At 30.8% G+C, this 26,622-nt stretch overlaps 4 protein-coding genes and 1 non-coding gene across 7 annotated transcripts; 2 read left to right on the top strand and 3 right to left on the bottom strand.

The window, feature by feature from the left end:
* Positions 1 to 2,392: 2,392 nt before the first annotated feature.
* LOC110609678 (transcription factor MYB30) lies at positions 2,393 to 4,141 on the bottom strand. Its single transcript, XM_021749443.2, has 3 exons — positions 3,849 to 4,141; positions 3,522 to 3,651; positions 2,393 to 3,343 (listed from the first exon to the last, which is right to left on the bottom strand). Exons 1-3 carry the CDS (start codon positions 3,979 to 3,981, stop codon positions 2,596 to 2,598), a joined length of 1,011 nt encoding a protein of 336 aa, XP_021605135.1. The 5' UTR covers positions 3,982 to 4,141; the 3' UTR covers positions 2,393 to 2,595.
* A 6,206-nt stretch (positions 4,142 to 10,347) lies between these two features.
* LOC110607353 lies at positions 10,348 to 14,135 on the top strand. 3 transcript variants are annotated; one of them, XM_043952576.1, is made up of 6 exons: positions 10,349 to 10,592; positions 10,878 to 10,947; positions 11,038 to 12,356; positions 12,746 to 13,159; positions 13,248 to 13,480; positions 13,566 to 14,134. In XM_043952576.1, exons 3-6 carry the CDS (start codon positions 11,147 to 11,149, stop codon positions 13,821 to 13,823), a joined length of 2,115 nt encoding a protein of 704 aa, XP_043808511.1. In that variant the 5' UTR covers positions 10,349 to 10,592; positions 10,878 to 10,947; positions 11,038 to 11,146; the 3' UTR covers positions 13,824 to 14,134. The 3 variants fall into 3 exon arrangements, with proteins under 3 accessions (XP_021602136.1, XP_043808505.1, XP_043808511.1); XM_021746444.2 differs by having other exon boundaries at positions 10,348 to 10,947; positions 13,566 to 14,135; XM_043952570.1 differs by having other exon boundaries at positions 10,348 to 12,356; positions 13,566 to 14,135.
* A 1,462-nt stretch (positions 14,136 to 15,597) lies between these two features.
* On the top strand, positions 15,598 to 17,675 carry LOC110605277 (60S ribosomal protein L34). The gene is made up of 4 exons (XM_021743721.2): positions 15,598 to 15,774; positions 15,866 to 15,945; positions 17,144 to 17,253; positions 17,340 to 17,675. Exons 1-4 carry the CDS (start codon positions 15,696 to 15,698, stop codon positions 17,431 to 17,433), a joined length of 363 nt encoding a protein of 120 aa, XP_021599413.1. The 5' UTR covers positions 15,598 to 15,695; the 3' UTR covers positions 17,434 to 17,675.
* Positions 17,676 to 19,068: 1,393 nt separating this feature from the next.
* Positions 19,069 to 19,149, bottom strand: TRNAL-CAG. Its single transcript has one exon. It is a non-coding gene; the product is annotated as a tRNA-Leu (tRNA).
* Positions 19,150 to 20,135: 986 nt separating this feature from the next.
* LOC110608775 (protein FEZ) lies at positions 20,136 to 22,536 on the bottom strand. The gene is made up of 3 exons (XM_021748066.2): positions 21,788 to 22,536; positions 21,134 to 21,435; positions 20,136 to 21,026 (listed from the first exon to the last, which is right to left on the bottom strand). Exons 1-3 carry the CDS (start codon positions 21,978 to 21,980, stop codon positions 20,316 to 20,318), a joined length of 1,206 nt encoding a protein of 401 aa, XP_021603758.1. The 5' UTR covers positions 21,981 to 22,536; the 3' UTR covers positions 20,136 to 20,315.
* Positions 22,537 to 26,622: the final 4,086 nt, after the last annotated feature.

Genomic DNA, 26,622 nt, shown 5'->3' with positions numbered 1-26,622 from the left:
TATAATATAATATTAGAGCATTAATAGATTTCCAGCTATGCTGACAAGAAAATCCGCCGTTGTTGAGATTTTGAGCAAGGGCGAAACTGAAATTTTTTTTAGAGGTCTATACGATTATATGATAGACTAAATAAATGTAAAATAAATTTTATTATATATACTTATTTTAAAAACCACTTTCGCTCAAGATTTTCAGGTTAATTTACGTTATATTTTTTCATTTCATAAATTTTATTATTTTTTCCTTTTTAGTTATTTTATAACTATTATTCACTTTTTTTATATTATAACAATATATAAATTATTATAATTTTATTTTTTAAAATCTCTTAATATTTAATAAAATTTAATATTTTTTAATTAAAAAATTATTCAATTATAAAAGGAAAGGAATATTACCTTAACATTTATGTTTATTTTTTTTATAAACTCTAATATATACTCATATACTAAAAAATAGTGTACATATGAGTAACGGTATAGATCCATGGAATTATATTTTAATTTTTATAATTTATAAATTATATAGGCAACCTTATGTCTGAAATTTATGGCCTCTTAATCAATATATGGATTTGTATATTTATTTGAAGACATGTGATTGAATTGTAAGAGAGGTTAATTTTATTTATTTTTCTAATTTTAATTTACAAATATTAACTGCTTAAATCAAATGGGAAATGTAATGAAATTCACATGGCGGTCTTAAATGCAACACGAGGTTAAGGTGGGCTGCTGGGCTGGGAATGAAATTGTTTTTTTTTTTTTTTAAATATATATATATTATGTCATCAACTACAAAATTATTGGTTCAAGGATCACCCAATGACTGCTCGACACCATTCTAATCCCATACTAATTAATAAATTTCGACTGGGCCCTCTTTCTTTTTTTTTTTTTTTTTTTTTTTTTTAACTATGCTCTCTCTGTACTATTGTTCAACATGCTTATTCATTGCTCGCTTTTCTTTTCTTCTTTTCCTTACTTATTCCTTTTTCTTCTAGAAACAAACACAAAATAATGAATTACACAATATATAAAATTAATACCTTATTTGATTTTTAATTCATTAAATCTTCCAATTCTCAAGTTTTGACATCTGTAAAAATTATTTCATTTACAAACTTTATAAGTATGCTGATGTGGATAATATTTTGCACATATAAAAGGTGAATAATTTGATGATGATATGACTCTAGCACAACTATAATTTTACAGGGAAATTATCAGAAGCACAGCTTCTAGAAATGAAAAACAACAGTGATTACTGTATGAAAATGAAGGGGTATGCCCCACTATTGAATTGCAGCAACCTGCAGAAAGCCAACTTTGAAACCATTATCATCACGCGGAATTGCATAAATGATGTGTGATGAAAGATGTTGACTTTCTTGTGTGGTTAGCTTCCATAGTCAGCTGCCATGTTGCATAGATCCAAACCCTGCAATATTTCTAAACCGCTATATTATCTCTGATACGAGGAGATGATCAGCACTCAGTAGCCAAGTATGTGTAGGAGATAGGGACACCTTCCACTTTGCTGTTGCTATTTGATAATGGTATTCATGAGGGGCTTATGCTCCTTCCCATGCCTTTCCAGTATGGAGTACTTTCATGGCCACTGCCAACTTGGTCTTAGCTGCAGCTACTTGTTCAAAATTATCACAAAAAATAAAATAAAATAAAGAGGTATATCGGCAAATCCCTTCACATGTGCATTAAATAAAAATCTAAAGGTTTTCTAGGCAATAATGCCCCACTTGGAATTCTTGCATCAACTGTTTATAAAGAAAAAACTCTGAAAGAACGAGTTGGTTCCTTTGGAATTCAGTATTTTTATTAATTAGATTGGTGCTGACGTTATAATTTACATAATTTACTTGGTGCAATTAGTCTCTATTCTTTTTTTTTTTTCTAAAAAAAAAAAAGAAAATTAGTATGATATAAATAATGAGAGGCCTCTTTGCCCTAATTATTGCAGCAATATTGTTAGCTCAACATTGATTAACTAGCTTGCAATTTCAAGAGTTTATGGTTGTTGACTTTCTCCCTTTCCTTGGCAAGTTGGCATGCACAAGTTCACAAGAAAGCAGGTCATCCTTTAATTCTTCATCACATCCAATAAATAAAACCTCATGCATGCCTTCAATTTCAATTTTATTATTATTATTATTAATGTATTTATTCCTATAATTTTTTTTATTTTAAGAAAGACCAAAAGTTACAATATGCGAAATCACATTCTAGTTAAATAATTAAATTTTGAAAATTCAATGATAATTAAAGCGAGAAATAGAAGGATTATCATGTTGATTATAGGTTTATTTCGTCATTATTTCCAAATCCACAACAAGCTAAAAAAGATCAATAGTAATAAATTAAGCAATATATATAAATCAAGGAGGAATTTATTTTCAGTAGAAAGCATGTCATCACATAATAAATTGGGATTTACACTTTCTGTGTTCCAGCACACACAAAATAAAAATTACTACTAAAAGGTTTTCAAAATACCCACAAGCAAATTAAGAACTCCTTCAGAATAAGAATTAATTAGAAGCTCAATTAGTCTAACTAAATCAAATTAAAGATTCCCTAAAAGCAAGTTCCAAAGAAAAGATTACTTTCATCTAGTGTGACTTCACCAAGATAGTCCTTCCATTGTGTAGCTTCTTCATTGAAGAGCCACCTCTCAAGCAATGGGAATGGTGGCATCTGGGAACTAGAATTTGGTTTGCTTTCATCTTGGAAAAGGCTAGCCTCATCAGGTGACATTGTCTGAGAAAAATCTGAATTTGAAGAATGTTCAAAGGACTTATCAAAACCGAAAAGTGATTGAAATGCTTCTTCTAATTCAATCCCATTTTTTTCAGCTTTACTTGGAATCCCTTCACTACATATAGAATCAGTCCCAGTTATGCTGTTGAAAGAATTCTGCGTAGTTGCTGATAAGTTCGTTTGGGTTTGCTTAGGTGTTTTTCTCAACCACCCTTTAAGCAACTTGGCTATATTTTCAGTGCTTGATGCGTAAGTTGATGCTGGTTTGGCATAAGAATGCTCCCCTCCAGACTGTTGCAACTCAGTTAATAAGTTGCTTTGTTTCTCTGGTGACAGTGCCTGGTATAGAGCTTGCTTGGCTGTGTGGATATCAGTTTGAAGCCTTCTCTCCCACTGACCTCTAGAGATTGGCTGTGAAACTGTTGATGAAGTTAGCTCATTCTTCGAGTGACCTGCATGGCTTGTAGTTTCGAGCTTTTTGAGCTTCTTCTTCAAATGGGTATTCCAATAGTTTTTAATATCATTATCTGTTCTCTGTGGAAGGTATGAAGCTATGGCTGCCCACCTGCAATCATCAAAGCTTCTCCATTATGCCAATAGTTTGAGTAGATAAAAGTGTTCAAGTCATTTCAAGTTCACTAAAATAATCTTTACTTGCATATTATACTATTAGGATTGGAAAAATTAATAGAGTAAATAGATATGATTAAAGCATCAAAAATAGATAAAATATTAACAGTTACCTGTTGCCTAGAAGTGCTTGGAGGTGGATTATCATCTTCTCCTCATGATCAGTAAAATTGCCACGTTTGATCCCTGGCCTCAGGTAATTAGTCCATCTAAGCCTGCAACTCTTACTGCATCTAAGCAACCCTGAAAAGCCCCATACGGAAAGGCTAAACTAATTAGAGATCATCAAACCCTGGCTAATAGCTCATTTCAAAAGCAGCATTGTAACAAAACAGAACCATGATTCTTTAATTGAGTTTCCACATGATCAAGAAACCAAAAGGGTATAAGGAAAAGGGTAACCACAAAAAAAAAAATGAAGAGGTAGATTTAAAACAAACCTGTATTAGTGGGCACAGCTCTCCAATTCCCAGGACCATGTTCTTGAATGTATGATACCAAAGTGATATCTTCTTCAGGAGTCCATGGACCTTTCTTCATCCCAAGCTTATTGCAGCAAGGTGATCTACCCATTGAAAAAAAAAATTTCAAAGCCTTTCAAATTAGAGTCTCTCTTTTTTTCTCTTTTCCCTTAAACTGGTTGAAAAGATAGAACACTCATCTAAGGCCGAGGATGGCTACCCTGGCCTGCATTATATAGGAAAAAGGAGCCTAAAGAGAGAGATGAGCTGACCTAAAAGAAGCAATACGGATATCAAAAGAGTCAAAAGATGACAGCAAATGCATTTACTAATTGGCAACCCAAAGTCAGCCGTGCCAACACCTCTTCTGCCTCACAAAACCGCGGGGCATTCAATGTGGGTTTGCACTTTGCACTGCAATATTTAAATTAAAAATTTTAAGAAAAAAAATTATATGCTTTTAATTTATCTCCTGAAATCTTTTTATATATTTTAACGTTATAAAATACAAAGGATGTTTTTGAGCTCGTGAGCTGGGGGAACTTTTTACTTTATGTTGGGACTTGGGATGCATAATTTGAATTATAAACTTAATAAAAATTTTTTTAATATATATCATTATCAAATTTGTTATATTTATAAATATAATTTATTTATGATTTTAAAAATTTTTTCAGTTATAAATTAAGTAAATGTATAAACCCAGATAATAATAATATAACAAAATTACTCCAAAAAATTCAATAAAATCATCATTGGCTAAACGAAAGTAGTCTCTCTGAAGAAATAATTTATTTTCAGAAATTACAGAGAGACTGAAAGAGAGATCATTGCTTGCCTTGACAAGAGTGCTACCTGCTGGACGCATAAATGAATGATCTAATTGTTGGATTTTGTCTTATGATTTTCGTTTCCAACATTGATATTCGCATGTTAGCCTCATTTTGATTTTTTTTTTTTTTTTTTTTTTTTTTTTTTTTTAATATTACAACGCGTATGCCAGAAGAGAAAGAGAGGGGCCTCCACAATGGGCTTTGGTCCAACATCCCTCATAAATCATAGGCCCACCCATTTTTGCCTGACCTCTTAACGGAATCAACTATTAGCTGTTGAATTTTGTAAAAAAAAAAAAAAAAAAAGCTTTTGTTGAATTAATCGAACAAAATTTGATTTTTTTTGAAAAGTTTTTTTTTCTTTGAGTTTATGAATTATTTGTCATCTAATACCTTTTAGGATATATCGATTTAGGGAGAGCAAACTTTGAATCGAATTAACGAAATTGCCAAATAGTTAATATATATAAAAAGTGGTTATTAACTGTCTAAATTATAATAATTTTTATAATAATATTTTTTTTCTGTGTTTAGCAGTTTTATAATACATTTTCTTACGTGTCAAAAAAAATTGTAGAAAGCGGTGTGTACATGGCCGTGCCCTATGACTTTCATGTGGGTTTTAATGTTTTAATGTAAAACATTTTCAAGTACTGGTCCCACTACCATGCATCTATTGAATTATGAATCAAAACTATTTATTTTAATTTAATTATTTTAGCAAATTTATAATTATATGGCGTCCAAATGAGCCATGTGTACATAATTGATTTAAATTTATTTTTACAAACGAATTAGAATCCTCTCAGTTTTGATTTGAAATCAATAATTTAATTTTAATGTAGTTTCAGTTCAAAACTGATAATTTAATTTATTTTTTAAATTAATTTAAAATAAATCTTGATTTGAAGCTTGGTCAAAAAGGTTTTACAAATCCACAATAAGAAGACTAAAAATAAATATTTGTGCGAAGATCGTCATAATAGGTGGGTTGGTGGGTCACCCAGATTTTATATTCTTGCGGTAAAAACATAAACCATCTAGATCTAGGGCCTGCGCCAACGGCTTGCCCCTTCTCCCCATCTCATTCTCAGGCAACCGGTCACCTCAAAATAAATAATAATAATATTCATTCTCATACGACAACGGTAGGCTTTTCTTAAGAAAGCTTTCTCTTTTTTTTTTTTTCTTTTTTTTTAAAAATTAAATTAACAAAACCTTTATATATTAGTTTATATTATTGTAATCATATTGTTGATCTTTATTAGAAAAATATTATTTTTATATGCATATAGAACACAATCAACGTAGTAAAACAATAGTTAAAATACATGACATTATAATAAAAAACTATAAATTTTAAATAAATAAACATCATAAATTATAAATATATATATAAAAAAAAGGAAAGAGCTTGAACCGATAGGTGAGAATGAGACTAGAGAGATTATTGGAGCAAGTACACTTAGCCAATTACATTATAACATATTAATAAAAAAAATATCCACTAAATCTACATTAATAATAATTTAAAAAATAAAAAAAATTATTATTTTATTTCTAAATATTATTATTATTTATAAATGAGTCCTATTTTTTAAAAAAATTTCATTAAAATATTTTTCATTTTTATTTTGTTACTATGTAGTATTTTTGTCTATTTTCACATGGAAAAAATATTAAATTATCAATTATTTCAATAAATTCTGATTTTCTTATTATTCATATATATATAGCCTACAATTTTATCTTTCTTTGATTCATTATTATTTATCATTGGCGTGGTTCTGCTGGCAGTTGTATCTCCCATGTATTCAAATGGACATAATGATACGGACAAGGAAAATATAACATTATTTCTTGAGGTGTAAGGTTTCAAATCTAACGTCTTTCTCATAATCTAAATAATTTTCCCCTTTTTAATATATTTTATTGCTGCCCATTTCCTAATGAATATTTTTCCCCCACTATAGTTGAGAGACGAGAGAATCTAAAAAAAAAAAAAAAAAAAAAAAAACCATTAATTAGCTGTATATTTGGTGTCCTGATGGTCTTATTCTGAATATGGTGTTGAGCTGCCACTTGTTACAGTAATCCTTTGTTTGGATGGTAGAAAAGTGGGGAGGAAAATGGTGAGAAAAGAAAATAATAGGTGAAAAGTAAAAGAGAATCTTCATTTTTCTTTGTTTGAAACAAGAAGGAAATAAAGTTTTTATTTTATTTTATTTATTTTATCTCTAAATTGGAGAGGAAATAAAACATATTTATTTTCCTTCTAAACATAAAAAAAATGAAAATATTTTTTCCCCTTATTTTCCTTACTCTCTCCATAAAATATCCAAATAGGGTGTAAACCTCATGTCTCAAAACTATTTCACTATATATAATATTTCAGTCATTTAATATATAATCAACTAAAAATTGAAAGAAAATTATTTCAAATATAAATATTAAATTATTGTTTTTTTTAAATCATAATCTAAAAATAGAAGGAATATATTTTAAATTTAAATTTAATTACAAAATAAATTCTTAATTTTTTTAATCTATTACACTTTTAAAATTTTAACTTAATCAAGAGAACTCAATTTAAACAACATTATTAGGCCGATATTTTCCCAGACCTTATACTATTATTATTGGGAAAAAAAATTGATTCATCATTCACGTGATGATTCCTGTAATGATAAGCGAATCAATAATAATATCTATTTTAGTATATTTTAATTATAAAAAAATTTTACATGAATTTAATTTATCACTCAAAAAATATTAAAATAAATTATATTTATTTTTTTATAATGAAATTCACTCATTTATATTTTATAAATTTTTTAATTAATAATAAATTAAATTTAAATAAATATTATTTATTAATTGTAGTTTTCTATTAAAAAAAAGAAAAAAAAGCTGTAACGGGAATGGGAAAGCAAACGCCAGGGGGTCCCACAGTAAACTAGAAAAGAAAACGACGTTGAATTTGCAAGCTACTGCTATAATTCCATCGGGATTTGAAGTATTCCCTCTGGTGTGCAACTAAACTTCCTCTTCTTGTTAATTCTCACACGCCTGCTGAGCAAAACTTATGATGGTTTGGGAATTTTAAATATTTATTTATATGAAATTTTATAATAAATTTAATTTCAAATTTAAAAATAATTATTATATTAAACTCAGAATTCTATGTATCATATGTAATAAAATCATTACAATTTGAAAATATAAATTATTAATTATGATATATAAAATAAATAAGAATTTAATTAACCAAAAAAATTTAAAATAAATTTTGCTCAAACCAAAAATAACTTTAGTTTATTAAAATTTATTTATTAATCAATAAAAAAGTTTAAGCAAAATAACTTTATTCTTTCAAACGATATAAATATTAAAAATTTCATTATTATCATTAAATTTTGATATATAAATTTATTAATATAGTTTATTTTAATATTTTAATCAAATAACAGAAAAATATTGCTATGGGTAATTTTTCACAGTATGTAATTTTCAGCTAGGATAAGAGCAGATTAATTGAGTGACATCACTAGTAGAAGATGAGAAAGAGCATGCAATACCTCTGACTTGAGTTGAATCACCGAATGTAACAATAAATTTTTAGGATTTTATTATCAACCGCATGCAAAAGTCCGTAATATCTCTGACTTAAGAGAGTTGAATCACCGAATATGTAACGATAAATTTTTAGAATTTCATTGTCAACAGCATGCAAAGCTCCTCACAATGAAGTCATAGTTCTCACAAACTCATGAATACCAAATTGAAAAAGAATGGGAGATTTATAATTTAAATCTTAGATATTGTTATTATTAATAAGTTAATTTTTATATTTTTAAAAAATTTATTAAAACTCTTTTTTTTTTTTGGCAACGAAATAGTCTTTTTATTTTATTTTTCATTAAAAATAGATAAAGGATGAGAAATAAAATTTTTAAAATTCAATTTTGTCATCAAATAAAATCATTTAGTTAGTTTTTTGATATTATTATTATTAACAAGTCAATTTCTATATTTTTAAAAATTTATTAAAATGTCCTTATCTTTTTCATATATATTAAAATATCCTTATATTTTATTAGATTTATCAAAATGTACTTATTATTTTTCTCCGTAAACGAAATAGTATTTCTCTCATTCTCCTTAAAAAAGAAGAAAAAGAAGAAGAAAAAGAAACGATAATGATATTTTATTGAATATTGTTATCATTAATAAGTCAGTTCCTACATGTTTAGAAATATATTAAAACGCTATTGTCTTTTTTTTTTCCGTCAGCAAAATAATATTTTTATTTTATTTTCCGTTAAAAATAGATAAAGGATGTGAGATAAAACTTTTAAAATCTAATTTTACCCTCAAATAAAATCCTTTATTTAGTTTTTTGATATTGTTATTATTAACAAATCAATTCCCATATTTTCAGAAATATATTAAAATATTTTTATTTATTTTCATATATATTAAAATTTCTTTATTTTTTATTAGATCTATTAAAATGTATTTATCGTTTTTTTTTTTGTCAATAAAATAGTCTCTCTTTCTCTTTCTCATTTTTAGAAGGAGGAGAAGAATGAGAAAAATATAATAATGAAGAAGAAAAAGAAAAAAAATAATTTTTTTATTTAAAAAAGAAAAATAAAAAATGAAAAAAAATAAAAAAGAAAAAGAAAATCTAAATAAGAAAAAAGGAGGAAGAATTATCGAAGAAGAAAATGCATAATAACAAGAAGAGGATGATGAAAAAAATGGGATAATTTAATTTTTATTATATTTTTAATAAAAATAAATAAAAGGATTATTTTATTAATAGAAAAAAAAATAAAAAAAATTTAATAAATTTTTAAAAATATATGAATTAATTTATTAATAATTGAAAAAGTACAAAATTAAATTATAAATTTTTCAAAAACGAAACCCTCGTACTCTTATCAACAAAACCAACAAATTCACTGGAGCCGACAACGAGAGATGACATGGAAACCATCCACCATAAGCCGACTAAAACTATACGCAAAACACTCTTTCTCTGCCTGAAGGCACGAGCAAGATCACAGAACCATCAGTCAAAATTTAAAACTAATTTCGTTACTGAATCTTTTTTTCTGCACGCAGTCATGTAATTTTTTTTCCTTTTCTTCTTAGTATTATATAAAAAAATAATTTATTTTTTAAAAAAAATATTCTATATAAAAATATTTTTAAGACTTTGCTCACGGAAAATATCTCATAGAACATAAATTTATTAGTATCATCCATTTTTTTTAATATTATTATTAAATAATATCTTAATTTTCAGTTTCTAATTACAATATTAAAAAATTATATAATATTTAATAATATTAATAAAAAATTTAAAATAAAAAATATTTTTTAAATAGAAATGTTAAAAATATTTTTTTATTTAATAAATAGAGCTTAAATATGTAAATTATTTTATATACGGATGTGAAAAAGTTTCCTCGGATGAGATCTTCTTAATACCATATATTATTCTGTTCATTCACATTTTCTTTTTCTTATTTTTCCGCATACCGTGTCACGTTGAAAAGGTCTTCCTCCCAATGTTCATAAGACCGACTTAAATTTTCTAACCCACTAAGCAATGAATTTATAAATACAATTAAATTCAATACGCAATTTCCTCTCCCTCCCTCCATCGCTTTGTCACGCGCATAGAACTTGCAGTTGCATACAAAACATGGGACGAAAACAGAACCTTCAACTGAAGAAAAATTATCTGTAAATCCGAATCACATAACGGTCTCGAGAATTCCAAGGCTCTAAGCAAGCTCTAAAACCCCAGTCGCTGACATGTTCTTTTCTCTCCTTAACTTTTGCCTACCAATCTCACCTGTTTAATCTCCCATTTTAGGTCAGATTTCTATTTCTCTGGATCAGATTTTCATGCATACTACTCTGATTTTGACGTTCTTTCGTATTTTTTTTACTGGTGAAAAGTCCATTCTTCTTCGCCGATTTCAAACTAGAAATCAGAGTTTCCACGATTTCTCTGTTTCTTTCTTCTGTTTTTGCTTCAAGATGTAAAAAGCAGGTTTATGGGTTAGATTGATGAACTTTTTGATCAGTTCCTATTATAGATAGCTGAGCATGGGTTCTCTTAATGGTTTTCTCCATCAAAAGCTGATTCCCTTTGCAGGCTTTTTCTGGGTCTCTGTTTCAGCTCTTTTCCTTATTCTGTTTGATTTCTTCAATAGGACCATTTTCAGGTATTCATTTATTTCCTTTTCTTTTCCTCCGTTTCTAAAACTTCATGAGATAGTCTTTCAACATAACTCTATTCCCACTTTCATTTCCAGGGTGGAAGGAAACAGCTTTCAAACAATCAATTCAAAATGTTTAGAATTCAATCCGAATTGTGCAGAGCATGAAGCTGAAGCGAAGGAACTGGAACTCATCTCCGATTTTATGGAGCAGGAACCTGAAGCTGAAGAACCAGAAGTTGGTACCACTGAATGTAGAAGCACAACAGAAAATGCTGATTTAGAAGAAGAGACACCTAAATTCTTTTTCAAATTTCAGTTCCAGACTTACAGAGAGGATTGTGAGCGAGATTTCTCAAATTTTGTATCCTCTAGAACCACCAATAAGTATGAGTTCTCTTCCGGGAAAGATTCAAGTCTATATTTGGAGAAGCCAGAGACTTTTAGTCTTAGGGTGAAAGAGTTATATGCTGATTCTATTGATGGTTCTATTAGCAACACAGATACTGCGAAAGATAAAATTTTACCCGGTGAGAACTTCGGGGAGCAGAAAGCAGAAGTAGAATCTACTCGAGAGGAGAGAAAAGAAAATTCTGCTGATGGTGCATGTAAAGAAGAGGTGTCAGGGAAGCTCGAGTCTGAAACATGCATTGAAGGGTCTATTTGGCGGAAGGGAATATCAGTTGTTGCAGAGCACACTGAGTTGAGCGATCAACAAGTTTCAAGAGATGATGATCAGTTTCTATCAGAGAAGGACTTTATTGCTCAAGATTATCATTCTGATTCTGATTCGATTACTTCAAGCCATGAGATTATAAGTCGTTTTGCAGCTTCATCCGGCGATGGCTTCTTGTCAGATAAAGATTTTGAAGATGCATTTGAAGTTGATATTATGGGTAACATTGGAAGGGAGAAGGCAGAATTAATAGGGGATTTGGAGACGGAGGATATGAATTCGCAGCATTTAAGTGCTGGCTATGAACCTGATGACTTTGGGGATGAAGATAGTGATATATTGGAGGAGTTTAAACATCTAGACGACTCCAATATGCATGAAACAGAACAGTTGGCTGACGAAAAAGATGTTGAAGAACAAGAATTTGGTTGCAGTGACAAGCAACCTACTAATAGCTTAGACAGTTGTGAAGATTCAAATGGGTTGGAAATTTTATGGGAACATCAAGATTTGATAGAACAGCTGAAGATGGAGCTGAAAAAGGTCCGAGCTACAGGTCTGCCAACCATCTTGGAAGAAGACGAGTCACCAAAAATAATGGAAGATTTAAAGCCATGGAAGATTGATGAGAAGTTCCAGCATGAAGATAGAATGGATGAGCTCCACAAGTTCTACAAGAGTTACAGAGAACGCATGCGGAAATTTGATATCCTGAATTACCAGAAAATGTATGCAATGGGTAAGTCCCTTTTTGCTTACCCTTTTAATCCAATTTTAATTACAGCAGATTTCTATTCATTTGTTTTCTTCATTTATTGTCACTTCCTTTTGATTGTGTGCCTTTTCCCTGTAAAGCCACTAAATATTATTTTATACCACCAAGGTGAAAAGATATAATAATGATTATGCATATGGAGCTAACCCATTTTATTTTATGCGTAAATCCAAATTTTAAGTTGGTTAAAGGTGCATATCCATTATCTTTCATCCCATCCTACCAAACTTCATTTTTCAGCTTTGGCACTTCATTTCATTTTATGTATTATCTTATTATGGAAATGGCTTTGCCTAATTTGATTGTAATTAAGTTAGTGCCTTATCGTTTGCGTTTCATGGCAATCTATATAGGCTTTCTTCAATCGAAGGACCCACTTAAATCAATTTCAAGGCGTAAAGCCTCAGGACCAGCATTGACATCCCTTGTTTCACAGAAATTCCTGCTAGGCAAGCGTAAAAAATCCAATTCTGATCCAATGACGAGCTTCATTAGAGAATTGCATAGTGATTTGGAAATGGTTTATGTTGGTCAAATGTGTCTCTCATGGGAAATCCTTCATTGGCAGTATCAGAAGGCACTGGAGATTTGGGATTTGGACCCTTATGGAATGCGTAGATACAATGAAGTTGCTGGTGAATTTCAACAATTTCAAGTACTCATGCAGAGATTTTTAGAGAATGAACCTTTCGAAGGACCTAGAGTACAAAATTATGTCAAGAATCGCTGCATTCTGCGTAATCTCCTTCAAGTTCCAGTGATAAGGGGTAACTTTTGAGCTATATATGCTTGTTTCTTGATTTAGCAGTAAAATGTACAAGAAGCATTGACGTAGAAGAGCTTAATTTTCTGCAGAGGACTGTATAAAGGATAAGAAGGCACGAAGAAGAATGAAGGACGATGATGCAATAACAAGTGATAATCTAGTAGAGATGATAGAAGAATCAATAAGAATTTTCTGGCGATTTCTCCGAGCTGATAAAGACGCATATTATGCGACTCCAAAGAGTCGAAGAGGAACTCAAATCGAGCCCCAAGATCCCACTGAACTAGAACTTGTGACAGAAGTCAGAGCGAGTCTGCAAAAGGTTAACTAGCTTCTGAATTCCATTTGTTTTCTTCATCTATTGCTTCAAGTACTAGACATGATTGTTCATGTTCTTGAAAATGCAGAAGGAGAAGAAGCTTAAAGACATATTGAGGAGTGGGAATTGCATACTGAGAAAGTTCCAGAAACGTCATGAAGACAGTAGTTCAGAGCAAGTTCTCTACTTCTTCTCACAAGTAGATATGAAGTTAGTGTCTAGGGTGCTTAACATGTCGAAATTAACAACGGATAAACTAATATGGTGTCGCAACAAATTGAACAATATCAATTTCGTTAGCAGGAAGATACACGTAGAGACATCATTTTTGCTTTTTCCTTGCTGATAGCATATGCAGCAGCTAGCTCTTTGCCAGTGTAAAATTGTTACTAATTCATTTTTATTATAGATGCAGAGGAGGGATTTTTTAGAATATTTTGTAAGATAATCACCATAATTCAAATTGATCAGAAATTCAATGGATGATAATAGATGTATGTTGCAATAAATGCTTCCCATGGTGCCCTCCGGAGTAAAATTTAAGAAACTTAGGCCTAAGTTTCTGCTATTTATCCATTATTAACGAAAATCTGATTCTAATATTCATCATAAGTCTGATAAGCTAATCTCTAGTTTAATTTAAATGATCCTCACTATATGTTTATTGATATTTAGTTAAAATCATAATTTAATTTCTGCTTTTTTGTTAAGAAACAATTTTACTTTTTTGTGAGTTTTTGTTTTATTAACCGAGAAATATTGATGTTTAAATTTAGGGCTATTTATATGAAAAATTAAAAATTCTCATTATTTTATAATTTAATTTAAAATTATTTAAAATTATAAATTTTGTTATAATTATATTAAATTTAAAACTTGAATTAGAGAAGATATATTTTGTTGATACGATACTATTATGTGATTATTTAAAATATTTATATATTACGTAAATAAATAGTATTATATAAAAAATTTAAAATTTTTAACTATTTTACTATTTAATCAAAATTTTTAAAATTAATATAACTCAACTCAAAATTTTTAAATTTATCCTCTTTCCCTATTAAATTTTTAAAATTCTATTATTATATTTCATTCTCATCTATTTGATAAAAAAATTATAATAAGATTTCTTTTTAAATTTTAATTATATATTTTAATTTTTTTGAGTTTTAATTATATTTACTCCTAAACAAAATATATAATTATGCTTTAAATGCTTACTTATACTATTAAACACTAATAAAAAATTAATAGCATTATAGATAATAAAATTATAATTTATTATATTGACATGATTTTTTCATAAATATAGACAATAAAATTATAATTTATTATATTAACATAATTTTTTAATAAATATAATAAAATTTATTTTGATAAACATCTCACAAAATATTTAAAAAATAAAAATCAATAATAAAATCTATTTTGATTTATGTTAGAATTAATGGTAAATAGAAATAAGTTAAAATTGTAATTTTTTTCACAGAATCATATGAAAATAAAGAAAAAATAAATTTAGAGATTTAAGTTAGATTACACATATTTAAATTAAATTACAAAATAATAGAAAATTTTAAATTTTTTTATATTAATAACATTTACTTGTATAATATATAATTATAATAAAATAATTTACATTATTAAAATATAATCATTCAATTCAAATTTTAAATTTAGTTTAAATCTTTTTATGTAAACAGCCCTAAAATTTACTATTAGATATAATAAATTAGCTGTTTATGTTTCACTCTTTTAGTAGTTTAGTAATAATTTATTATTTCAAATTTTAGTTTATTTTTTCAATTTATGATAAAACAAATGTGAATTTAATAAAATAACTATTTTATTAGTATAATGGTAACTGAAGAAATTAAATTATCTTTATTAAAAAAATAAAGACTAAATAATATTTTTGGTTACATTTCAAGGAATCTATTATAATTACCTAATGAAAAAAAGAAAAAAAAGTTCTAATTTAAATAATTTTCTATGTTTTTGAAAATTATCCTGACGAAACACGTTCCATGCAATCTTAACCGTAGATCAGAAAATCCTAACAATAGCAGCCCTCAGATCTAGGGTTTTACCTACACAAAACCCTATTTATAGAGTTTGTTATACGTTCGTTGTTCCTCTGGTCTCGGCTTCTCTTCTCCTCTTTTGCTCGCTCACGAAGACCTGAGATTGAAGAGGAGATCAGAGAAGGGGGAAAATGGTTCAGCGACTCACTTATAGGAAAAGGCACAGCTATGCCACCAAATCTAATCAGCACCGCATCGTTAAAACCCCGGGTATTCTTCCATGATATTAACTTATCTACTCAAATGCCGTTGATTTTGTTTTGTCTTTAATGGTTGTGTTAATGTCGTTTTTGCAACGAAGGCGGAAAATTGGTGTATCAGACCACCAAGAAGAGAGCAAGTGGGCCTAAGTGTCCTGTCACTGGCAAGCGAATTCAAGGGGTATGCTTTCTAGTTCTTTAATTATTGTTTGTGGCTTGTTTTTCTAGATTGTTCTGAATCTTGATTATCTAATATTAATGGCATCATTTGGGCTTATATCTTATTGTAGCTATTGCATGTTGTGACTTCCAAAAGTGGGAAATGCGTATCATGATATCTTTGCATCTTTACTACTTCTACCTTTACTTGTTTGAGGCATCTTATGGGCTCGTCGAATTACTTCTCGTGTTCCATGCTACTTGAGATCTTTAGGTAATCAGATTACCATTCTGAGGATTTAAGTGATGAGCCTACTATTGGATAGTCTAGTTTTGATCACATCGAAGAGTAATGTTCTAATCAACTGTTCCACCACTACATTATAATCTTATTCTGGTAATCAGAATTTGGAGATTGCATGTTTGTTTGGTTCCAATTCCTAAAAGCTGGATAATTGGACCAGTCTTTTTTCTGAAGTGGAATTCTTTTTGTTGTAGTACATGCATTGAAGATGGATTTCTGATAATAAATGCTTAGACACATGCTCTCAAATGAGGTTTAAATTGTAGAATATCCATTGCTCACTGAAGATTTTCATATAATGGATATTCTATCATTTCCTCACGGGAATGGTTTTGGTTGAAATTGTCGATACAATTAAACAGTTTATACCCATCTTTGATGGGTTCACGATTCTATGTTTCAATATTTCCAACTGTTACATTTGTTGATGTCTCACAGAAAAATATGGGAATTGAACAATGATACACTTTTTCATCACTAAAAATGTGAGGGGATGAGTTCTGCATATAGTTTGCCTACTTGGACACTGTTATCTCTGAACCTTTTCATCATATGTTGTGCTTGCAGTTAATTTTATCTCATGCCAATATTTCATTATACTTCTAAAATCTACAGTGAATTTTGATTTTTTAGATGAATCATTTTGCTGCTACTCTTTCTGGATTGCTTAGTGTATATTTTTTTACTTTATTAGTTGATATGTTATGAAGAGTGTTGAATTTGGTCCCTTGGATTGTCTTGGAATCTGTGGGCCCCCCTTGCATATTTTGTTGTTTTCATTATTTTGTGTTCATTTGAGGATTTCTTTTGCCCCTTCACTTTTTGAGTGGATTAACCAATCCACAACCAACAAAATATAAACTTTATATAATCTTTGCAAAGCCTGACAATGTGCTTTTGATTTTTATTTCTTCAGATCCCTCACCTGAGACCTGCCGAGTACAAGAGATCTAGATTGTCCAGGAACCGGCGCACTGTCAATCGTGCCTATGGTGGCGTATTGTCTGGAAGTGCTGTCAGGGAAAGGTAGATCACTTGATTCAATATTGCTGGATTCAATTCTAGTTTTCAAGACATGACAAATGGTTTAATCAGTTTCTACATTTTTTCAGAATTATCCGAGCCTTCTTGGTGGAAGAGCAAAAGATAGTAAAGAAGGTGTTGAAGATTCAAAAGGCAAAGGAAAAGCAAGCGTCAAGGAGCTAAAATGAGAGGCAGATACAGCGAAATCCTGGAAGTTAGAAGATACGCTACATAGAAATTTTGGGGCAATTGATGAGAATGAGATGTGGAATTTGAATTTGGAGATTGTTAATTTTATCTTGTTTGGATACCTGATTGCCAGCTAGTTGTTTTATGTGATAATTTGTGCTTTTGATCGCTTGGAATATCCCATCGTGTGTTAATGTACTGAAAATTTTAATGCTGCTTTGAATTTGCTTTTGTAACATGTTTGTGTAAACCTTGCAACAAAATCGCTTAGGTCATGTCTTTGAAGATATCCGCAATCCGCAAAATCCACAGCACTCTAAAAGCGTGCTACACCTTTCTTGGTAATGGCATTGTTTTGCATAGTTGAGTACGTAAAATTTTGATTTGAAATTAATCCATGGGATGCTCACTAGTTTCATAAGTTCAGATGCCGAAGGATCATTATCCGAATCTTTTACGAGTTTCTAAGCAATTTTACTCGCGAAGTTTTGGTGGTTCATGGGGCTTCTACTAGGGAATTGACCCATAAAGCATATCTTGTGATTGTACTTTCCCAAGCCTAATAATTGTTTAGAAATCATGCTGTGTCGCCTTCTTCCTTTTTCTGTAGGTTTTTCTTTATGGTTGTATGTAAAACTTAATTTATTCAATTTGGCAGAGAATTACGTACAATAACCTGCACTTAATAACAGTTTATAAAGTTCAAATACAAAATAACTCTAATTTTATCCACCAAGCCAAAGCCCATAGACAAGAAACTCTACAACTGGATGAGCATCAACCCATCCGCAATACGACTCGGATAGGGATCAACCACAATGCTATTCTCTTGAAATGTCTACAAGCAAGTCTAAAAGAGGCCAAATTGACAACGGCCAGAAGAGACCCTTTCGCTCTAAACAACAAGACCCTGCTTCACTGGGCCAAGAAACTGAGGCTGGAAACTAATGATGCCACATAATCTGGATTCATGCTATAGAAAGTAGAAACCAAATGATCGCGGGAAGGTAGAGCTCCTACTCACCCTAAAGAGAAACTCAACACAGGTGGAGCAACACTTCAACGCCACTCTCCACATGCAAGATCGAGTATATGTCATCCTCTTTGTGGAAGCCTACTGTTTGCAACACAACTATATATAGCTTACAACCCATCCAACGTAGAGAGGAACTGATCCAGAGCCGGAAGGTGAAGGTGAAGGCGACGGCAGGGGAAGCCTGACAGAGAGAGAAGCATGCTTGGCTTCTCCAAGATTTTATGAAAAGAAGTAAGCAAAATCTCTCTCTAGAAGCCTATGATTTACAACACAACTTCACTCTACAACAAAAATATGTAGAATCCACACGAGATGAAGAGGAACAGATTAACAGCCGCGAGGTGAAGGTAAGGCTAGAGGTGGAAGGACATTTGGCTTCTCGAGTTTCTAAGAACAGAGAGAAAACAAAGATCTCTAGAAAGCTAAAGAGAGAGAGATTGCCCTTCCTGTCATCAAACTCATTCTCATTGCTCAGAAATATGCTATTACTATCATCATTTACAACTAGATTTCTTATTAGTATTATCAAAGGAAGAAAAAAATAAATAAAAGGCAACTCTTCGACGTCCGAAATAAGAAAAATTTAAATATAATGTCAAGAATGGGATTCGAACCCATGCCCTTTCGGACCAGTACCTGAAACTGGCGCCTTAGACCAACTCGGCCATCTTGACTTTGGTGGTCATATCTTACTGAAAAACAATATAGTAAAATAAGCATCAAGATCAAAATCCATGATATAATCGACCGCAATCGCTTGCATCGCTGGATTCATGGTCGACACAAAAAGTTAAAAGTGTGATAAATCACAAAAAGGCTTAAACTGTATCGATAAAGAGCTAGAGGATAGAGAGTAGAGAAGCATTGAAGCAAAAACCAGAGATCGTCAAGTTTGCAATGTGCTGGACATAATGTGAATCATTTGTGCTTATGTGAAGTGAATCCAAAAACATACTTATGACAAGGGAACCGCCAACTGGCTTCCACATGTCTTCAAGAAAATATTTCTGATTTGTGAACTTGCACATTTTCTTACATCTTCCTGAAGTTGCTGATCTGAGTTGATGTTGAAATGAATGTTTAGTTCAGAATCACGCTTCTTTGGAACTTCCTGTAGGCCAAATACTGACTTTAAATTCCGTTGATGGACGTTCTTCCAGAAAAATGGTAATTTGCATGATTTTGTTCCTAATTTGACATTCCAATAACAATCGCTTGCTCAATGAAATTTATTTATTTATTTAAATATTATGGTTACTTGTTCCATCTTGGTAGTGCATGCACTTAATTCTGAATTTCTGATGAATTACTGTTACCTATTGCCATTTATTAATTGTTACCAATTATGATACTTTGCTTGTTGAATTGGATTGGTCATGGATCGATTTTTGCTCCAGTTGAGAGTCGCACCAACCAATAAGCAACAAGCAACAAGCTAAGATTGTGGGTACTGCTATTTTCCCGATTTGTAAGTTGCTTTGTCAAAAATGATGAGTTCACAGTTGCCAGGCATGAATTAATGATCTTTAACATCATTTTAGCAAGTTGTACTCTTGTTTCTTTAAGTGGAGTTTAATGCAGCATATAGGCTGTAATAGCTAGCAGTACTCAACTCAATAAAAGATTTAAGGGAAGGAGAAAGAGAGAGGAAAACAATGCTGAAGAAATGAATCAATAAGAAAAACATTTAGCCCAGTGCATAAAATTGGAATATATCAAACTGTACAATAACATAGCAAAGCAGGATATGTTTAGAGTCTAGCTCCAACCATTCACCCAGAGCAGGATATACTAACAATATGCTATACCTAAATACCATTTCCTCTCTAGTTAATAGGATTTAAGTATAGCATTTGTTTGCAGAATAATTGGAGGACATCTCACTAGGACAGGGTGGTGAATCCCATGGGAGATTTGACTTCCAGTCATCTGGTATATTTGAGGGTAAACTGAAGGGGAATCCAATGGATTGCATATTCTCCCACTGGCTATTATCATGAAATCCACTAGGATTCTTCCTCAAGCCTGTTTCACCATCTTCTGCACCCACACTACCTTGTGTATCTTGGTGCAGACTGATTGAGAAACCATTGAACTGGTGCTGTGACCCATCGTAGTCCATACTTTCTGAAGCTTTGTTTACATCAACCATCAAGTCATGGTTCACTAGCATAGGAGCATCAATTGTACACTTGGCAGGAGCTGGCATTTCAATTGGTGAAAACATGAAGTTGTTGGGTAGGTCTCCATTTGAAACAGGAAATAGAGATGGCTTGTCAACAGTGGTTGTAATGGGTTTGTAGGAGGATATATCTAAAGCAGAAAAGTTTGCAGAAGAGGCTTGTTGTAAATCATTAGAGCACATTTGGAAAACTGATCCAATTTCAGTGGTGCAAGAAATGTTCTCTGAAATGAACTGAGTGCTTTGTGGTCCTTGATTAAGTATATCAGATGCTGCAGTATCTGATAGTTGGGAGACCCAGGAGATATTAAGAGCTCTTTGTGCCATAGAGTTGGCTTTCTTGAATATCCTACATATAGCCCATGCATCCTGTTGTCCAAGGAAAAAATTTAAAGATATTAGTAAATATGATATCCATACGCAAAAAATGTGGACAATAATTTGAGATGATGAGGCTTGGAATGTAGAATCAATACGTTTGGAGGAAGGCTTTTGTCTAGGAGCTTCTTTGGAGGTGATGGTTCTGCAAGAGTAGGTAGTCGAAACTCATGCATCATCCAGTCAGTCTTGATCCCTTTGGCAGCTCTACCTCTGTAGAAAACCAGGGACTTCTTTAAACCTATGCACTTGGTTCCATCAGAGGAGTAAATAGGACGATCTGTTCCAGTTGCCTTCCAAAACCCAGCTCCTGTGACTCGATTTGGCCTTGCACTGTTCCTGTATTTACGATCTCTTGGACAGTAGAAATACCACTCTTTTTCCCCTGTAGTCGCCAGCTCTTCTTGCATGAAAAGAAGACAGTCAATTACTGCTTATAAGGAAGGAACTGTATGCTAAGAATGACAGAAACATTAATAGAAAAAGTAGTTGAACATTGGAATAGGGCTTTAGAAGGTTATCATGTAAAGGTTTAGCTGAATGAATTTAATGGAAGTTAAAGAACAGATGCTGAACTTTTATATGCTTCCTGATCATGAAAATGATCACTTAAGGACGACTAAAAGTAAACAACTAGAAGGAAAGAAAAACTTGTTCATACATGGAAATTGGGAACCCACAAAACTGTGAAAGGTAGCACTATTGAAGCAAGAAGATGCAGTAAATCCTACAGCAGAGATAAACTATCTTACTTGGAAGATCCCAGGGATCATATTTGTAGATATCCACTTGCTTAATCAATTCAATAGGCAGAGGTTGCTGTTGTATCTTTCTCTTCAGGTAAAAACCAACTAGTTCCTCATCTGTTGGATGAAACCGAAATCCAGGCAACATCGCATCCTCAATCTTATCAACATCATTCTTTTCTTCCATGATCCTCTTCATTCTCTCTTTGCCTTTCCTTGAATCTCCTTAAAATGTTAATCTAGAGAAAGTTGAAGTGGGGAAGGTTCACTTGAAACTTATATGAAGTGAACTTAGAAGCAGGTGTTCTTGTGTTCAGAAACCAGAAATGATGAAACTCCAAGTGCAGTTTATTCTCAAAAAACTAGAAGCTGCTGGGGAAAATAAACCAAACCCATCAATGATAATCTCAAAGACTAATTAATGTAAACAGCAGAAGACCACAAGCTGTGAAGCAGATACTGAAGAGGACACTCTGAAGAGAGTGAGTTCACAGTACAGTTTCTCTTAATGAAAACCCAAATATCTGCTTCGTGAGGAGGAGTCTCCCCCCGAAGCTTAGGCCGACGTTTGAGGGAAGTTGTAATGGAGAGTGTGTTTATGCGAAAATCAAGATGAGTTGGTGAGAAACTTTAGCTAAGATAAACTAAGCAGTCTCTTAGAAACTGCTACCAAGGATGCCATGGAGACGGCAGTTTTGAATGGAGGTCTCTTGCTTTTGCTGACCCTTATAAGGAGCTGTTGAAATCCAATTTAAGGATCTAAAAGAGACTACAAAATTAGCAGTATTTTGTGATTTATGAACCAAATTGTTTTCATGGAAAACTCTTCCTTACATCTTCAAACAAATCAAACAAAAGAAGACAAACCAAGCTTCCAATATCATGCTTGTTTTATTTCCCTAGTATAATAATCTTTGGTTGAATTGTTTTTTGTGGACTACTATTATGGGAGGCTGTCTGGACCAACTTCCAACAAAACAAATTAGGCTTAATTAATTAGATTTATAAGATTCTCTATAAATTCCCTCTGAGAAAAAAATATCAATTTTGGTTTCCTTTGATTTAATCCAAAAATGCCCTTTCTAATTCCATTCTTTTTCTACTTCTATTCCATTCTCTTTGCCACATAATTAACAAGTGACCTGTTAGAGTGCTTATTATTGGAGTTTGTAGAGATTGCCCAAAAGGTTTATTAATTATAATTAGTATAGGAAAGTAGGGCCTTCACCTAATTGATGGTTTTCATCGTTGCTCGCAAGGGCTATTGGTCAATCGCCCTTCTCTATCTCCTGCTGATGCTAAGGTTAGCAGCTCTGCCCTTTCCTGGAATCACTCTCTATGGGCTGGGGTGAAGGCGTGTTTATTATATAAAAAAAAATAATTAAAAATTTAAATCTCCAAAGTTTTCATTATAAAGTGAATACCTCTGTTTTTTTTTTCTCAATCGTTTGTTTCTTATCCCATGCAATAATCCTATAATTCCTATTTAAGGGATTATTTCAATGATTTATAAAATAACAAAAGCTTGATATGTATATATTAGATCAAGAGATGTAACATGCGGATTCACTGCAACAATATAATAAAAGTTTCAACATATTTAAATTCATTGCTGAATATAAATAGATTTTAAATTTATTTATCGTAATGAGTTTCTATCTTGTAACATTTTAATATTTATTGCATTTTGCTGTAACATTTTAACATTTATTGCATTTATTAATCTTAATTAATTTATTTATTTCATTAAATGTAACTTAATTTAAATTAAGAATTAAAGGTTTTTATATAAATATGTGGCTTGTCCATCTTTCATAGCAGTTTTTAAATAATAAAAAAAAAAATTAAAAGAATTTATAATAAAAAAATATATTTCTTGAATGGAGCTTTGGATTCATCCACTAGCTGAGAGTTGATTTGAATCACTTTATGAAAATTTTGAGCTCTTATATTTTGGAAGAGATAAATCAATTAAGAAGGTCTGCTATATCAATATACAGACTTTTATTTATCAATGAGGATTTGAATCTTCTCAAAAGGAACGAGATATCCATGCGTCAGTCTTATAAATGTCATCAATATTTTTTTAATTTTAATATTTATATTTATATTTATATTTTATTATAATTTTACCAACACTATCATTTTTTTTCTTCAATTTCAGTCACACCAAAAAGAGAGAAAAAAAAAAAAAATTCGTTGCCTTGCTTTTTCTAACACTATCTATAATTTTCCCTGGGTGAACCTCAGCCATAGAAAAATTCTACATACGTGATGCGTTCTTGCCATTAAGAAGATAAGTGAATGCATAGGTCAATCACTTTGATTTAAGAACATTGAAATGTGGAAGTCCTCATTTTCAAAAATTTTGCCAACTTGGTTCGAGATGCCACATTTTTTCCAACTCAAGGTTTCAATGATTTTGTGAGGCCCAACCATTTTAATTGAAGTGGATGCATGCATGCATGCATGCCTATGATGGTGCTAAAACTATATTTGGTAGTTGCTTAAGTTTGCTAACCGTGTCTGCTACTTGGAAGGCAAAGCTAAGAAGCATTAATAATTATGTGAACCTCATTTGGTCAAAACCCAAATGGGTAGTCCAAATTTAGTTGATACTCCCCAAATATTGCCCCCCTTCTTTTATATATGTCTTGATACTACCCATATACTATTTTTAAATTTCATTTTAGTCCTCATATATCCTTCTCAACATAAGTTTACAAAATCCTCACCAAAGTTTTAAAACCCAGAAGTGCCCTTGGCAATATCCTCATTTATTATTAATGCCTTAAATTCTTTTTAGAATGATCTCCTTTTTAACTTAATTTTTCTAATATCACTTGTTTGTATATTGAGATTTATTAACTAACTTAAGTTTTGAGCGAGCTTGCTTGCACAGTAAGTTATTACTGTCACTTGTGGATTGCACTCGTCTATTAATATGATCTTTCACATTAAAAAAAGAAGAAGAAAAGCTTGAGATTATCTCTTTGAAAGCAACCTTCTTTTAATACAAAAATAATTTAAACATAATTATCTGCGTAAATGATGAGTTACTATTCAAACCTCTATCTTTTGGATAAACTTTTTATATATAATAATTCAATTAATAAATAAAAAATATTAAAAGGATGGTGAATTCTGCTCTAACCGTTTGATCAAACAAATTATGCAGAGTTAGTGGACTTGTAAAGAAAGGGCTATCCATATGAGATAAGGTGGAGCCGTCCGAGATATTAGCGAACCATAATACCAAGGATTCGGTCTTGATTTAACAATTGTATTTAATTCAGTTATAACAAGGATATCGCAAATTTAGTAGGGGAGAGCGTAAAAATCAGCTGTTTGCTTGGAATTCTATCTCACATCGACAGAATATAGCAAATCCGAATTGTATATAATAATTAGCACAAGACTATCGAATAATTTGGGTTAACCATTTTGGACTGAAAAATGAGTCCAAAAGTTATTTAGATCAGTTTCAATTGGTATCAGTTTCTTATATCATAGGGCGATGCCGAACCCTAGATAGAGACTAGTCTAACATTGCATGACCCAATTCGGTAATGTGAGTCTGACCGAATTGATCAGGCTCACAAGTCCACTTGAGAATAGCCTAATCTAGTGATATGTAAGAGAATATACCCAATCACCTCACAGTCCTATCAGTACGGGTTCCGAAAGAATTAAATGGTCGTCTGACAGGGAGGGGTATGCTGGTACATCTGTACATACGGATTTAAATGCCAGTAAAAAATGGCACAATAATAAGGGCAATTATGCATCACTAGAAGAAAAAAAAAATAAAAGGGGAGAGAATTGCTTCTTCCAAACTAAACTTACACAATATAAAATCCTATTTTTTAAATTTTAAAACATTAAATATAAAATTTATTTTTTTATTTTTTTCATTAGATAAATAAAATAATTTATATTGTGTGTATAATGAATATTACTGGTCAATTATAAAAATGAAATTATTTTATTATTTAAAAATTAAAAAAATACGATAAAATTAAAGATGATGAGATAAAATAATTTTTTATAAAAAAAATATAACAGGAAAATTATGCATTTTATTTTATAAAAATAAAGAAAGGTATGTAATTTTTAGAGAGATTTTATGTATTTATGTATTATGTACTATTGGGCCTTAAAATCTTGAGTTATAGGTTGATTCTCCCTGTGTATTAAGGCTTTTAGGCCTTGCTACCTCTGATAAAGTTTATTCTGATTAAAAAATATATATTTTTCTTTATAAATAATTTTTTTGGAAATTTTTTATATAAATAAATTAAATTAAAAGATTTTAACAAAAATTATGATAATGATATTAAAGAAATAATGTAATTGATAGACTAGAATAATTTAGTTCTTCATATTTATTTAAATTATCAATTATATATATATATATATATTATAAATTCCACTTTGGTTTATGTTTATAAAAAATATAGTTTATTTTTGTCATATTTGTAAGAGAGATTTTTTATTACAAAACATTCCACGGGAGGGAATAAGAGTAAATGGTCTAAAGAGGTAGGTTTTAAGAAATTTTGAAAATAATAATTATATTTAGTAAAAATAACTGTAAAATTAAAAAAAAAACATTTATTAATTTTTTAAAGCATAAGTAATTATGAATAAAATAAAATTTAAAAAGATACGCGTAAAATTGCCGGATAGAGTACTCCCGCTACTGAAAATTTTCCCCGCGAATGCTGTCGGAAATAAAACGACCTTTTAAAACGATGTCGTTTTATCCGCAACGATGGTCGACGCATATCCAAATAGACAACGCCTGCCAATTGCAGAGATTTTTCTACTTTACTCATTAA

Source organism: Manihot esculenta, chromosome 2 (genome assembly GCF_001659605.2).
Source record: "Manihot esculenta cultivar AM560-2 chromosome 2, M.esculenta_v8, whole genome shotgun sequence".
NCBI classification, from domain to species: domain Eukaryota; kingdom Viridiplantae; phylum Streptophyta; class Magnoliopsida; order Malpighiales; family Euphorbiaceae; genus Manihot; species Manihot esculenta.
Note: the sequence above shows the minus strand (reverse complement) of the source record. Positions and strands in the feature narration are given on the sequence as shown.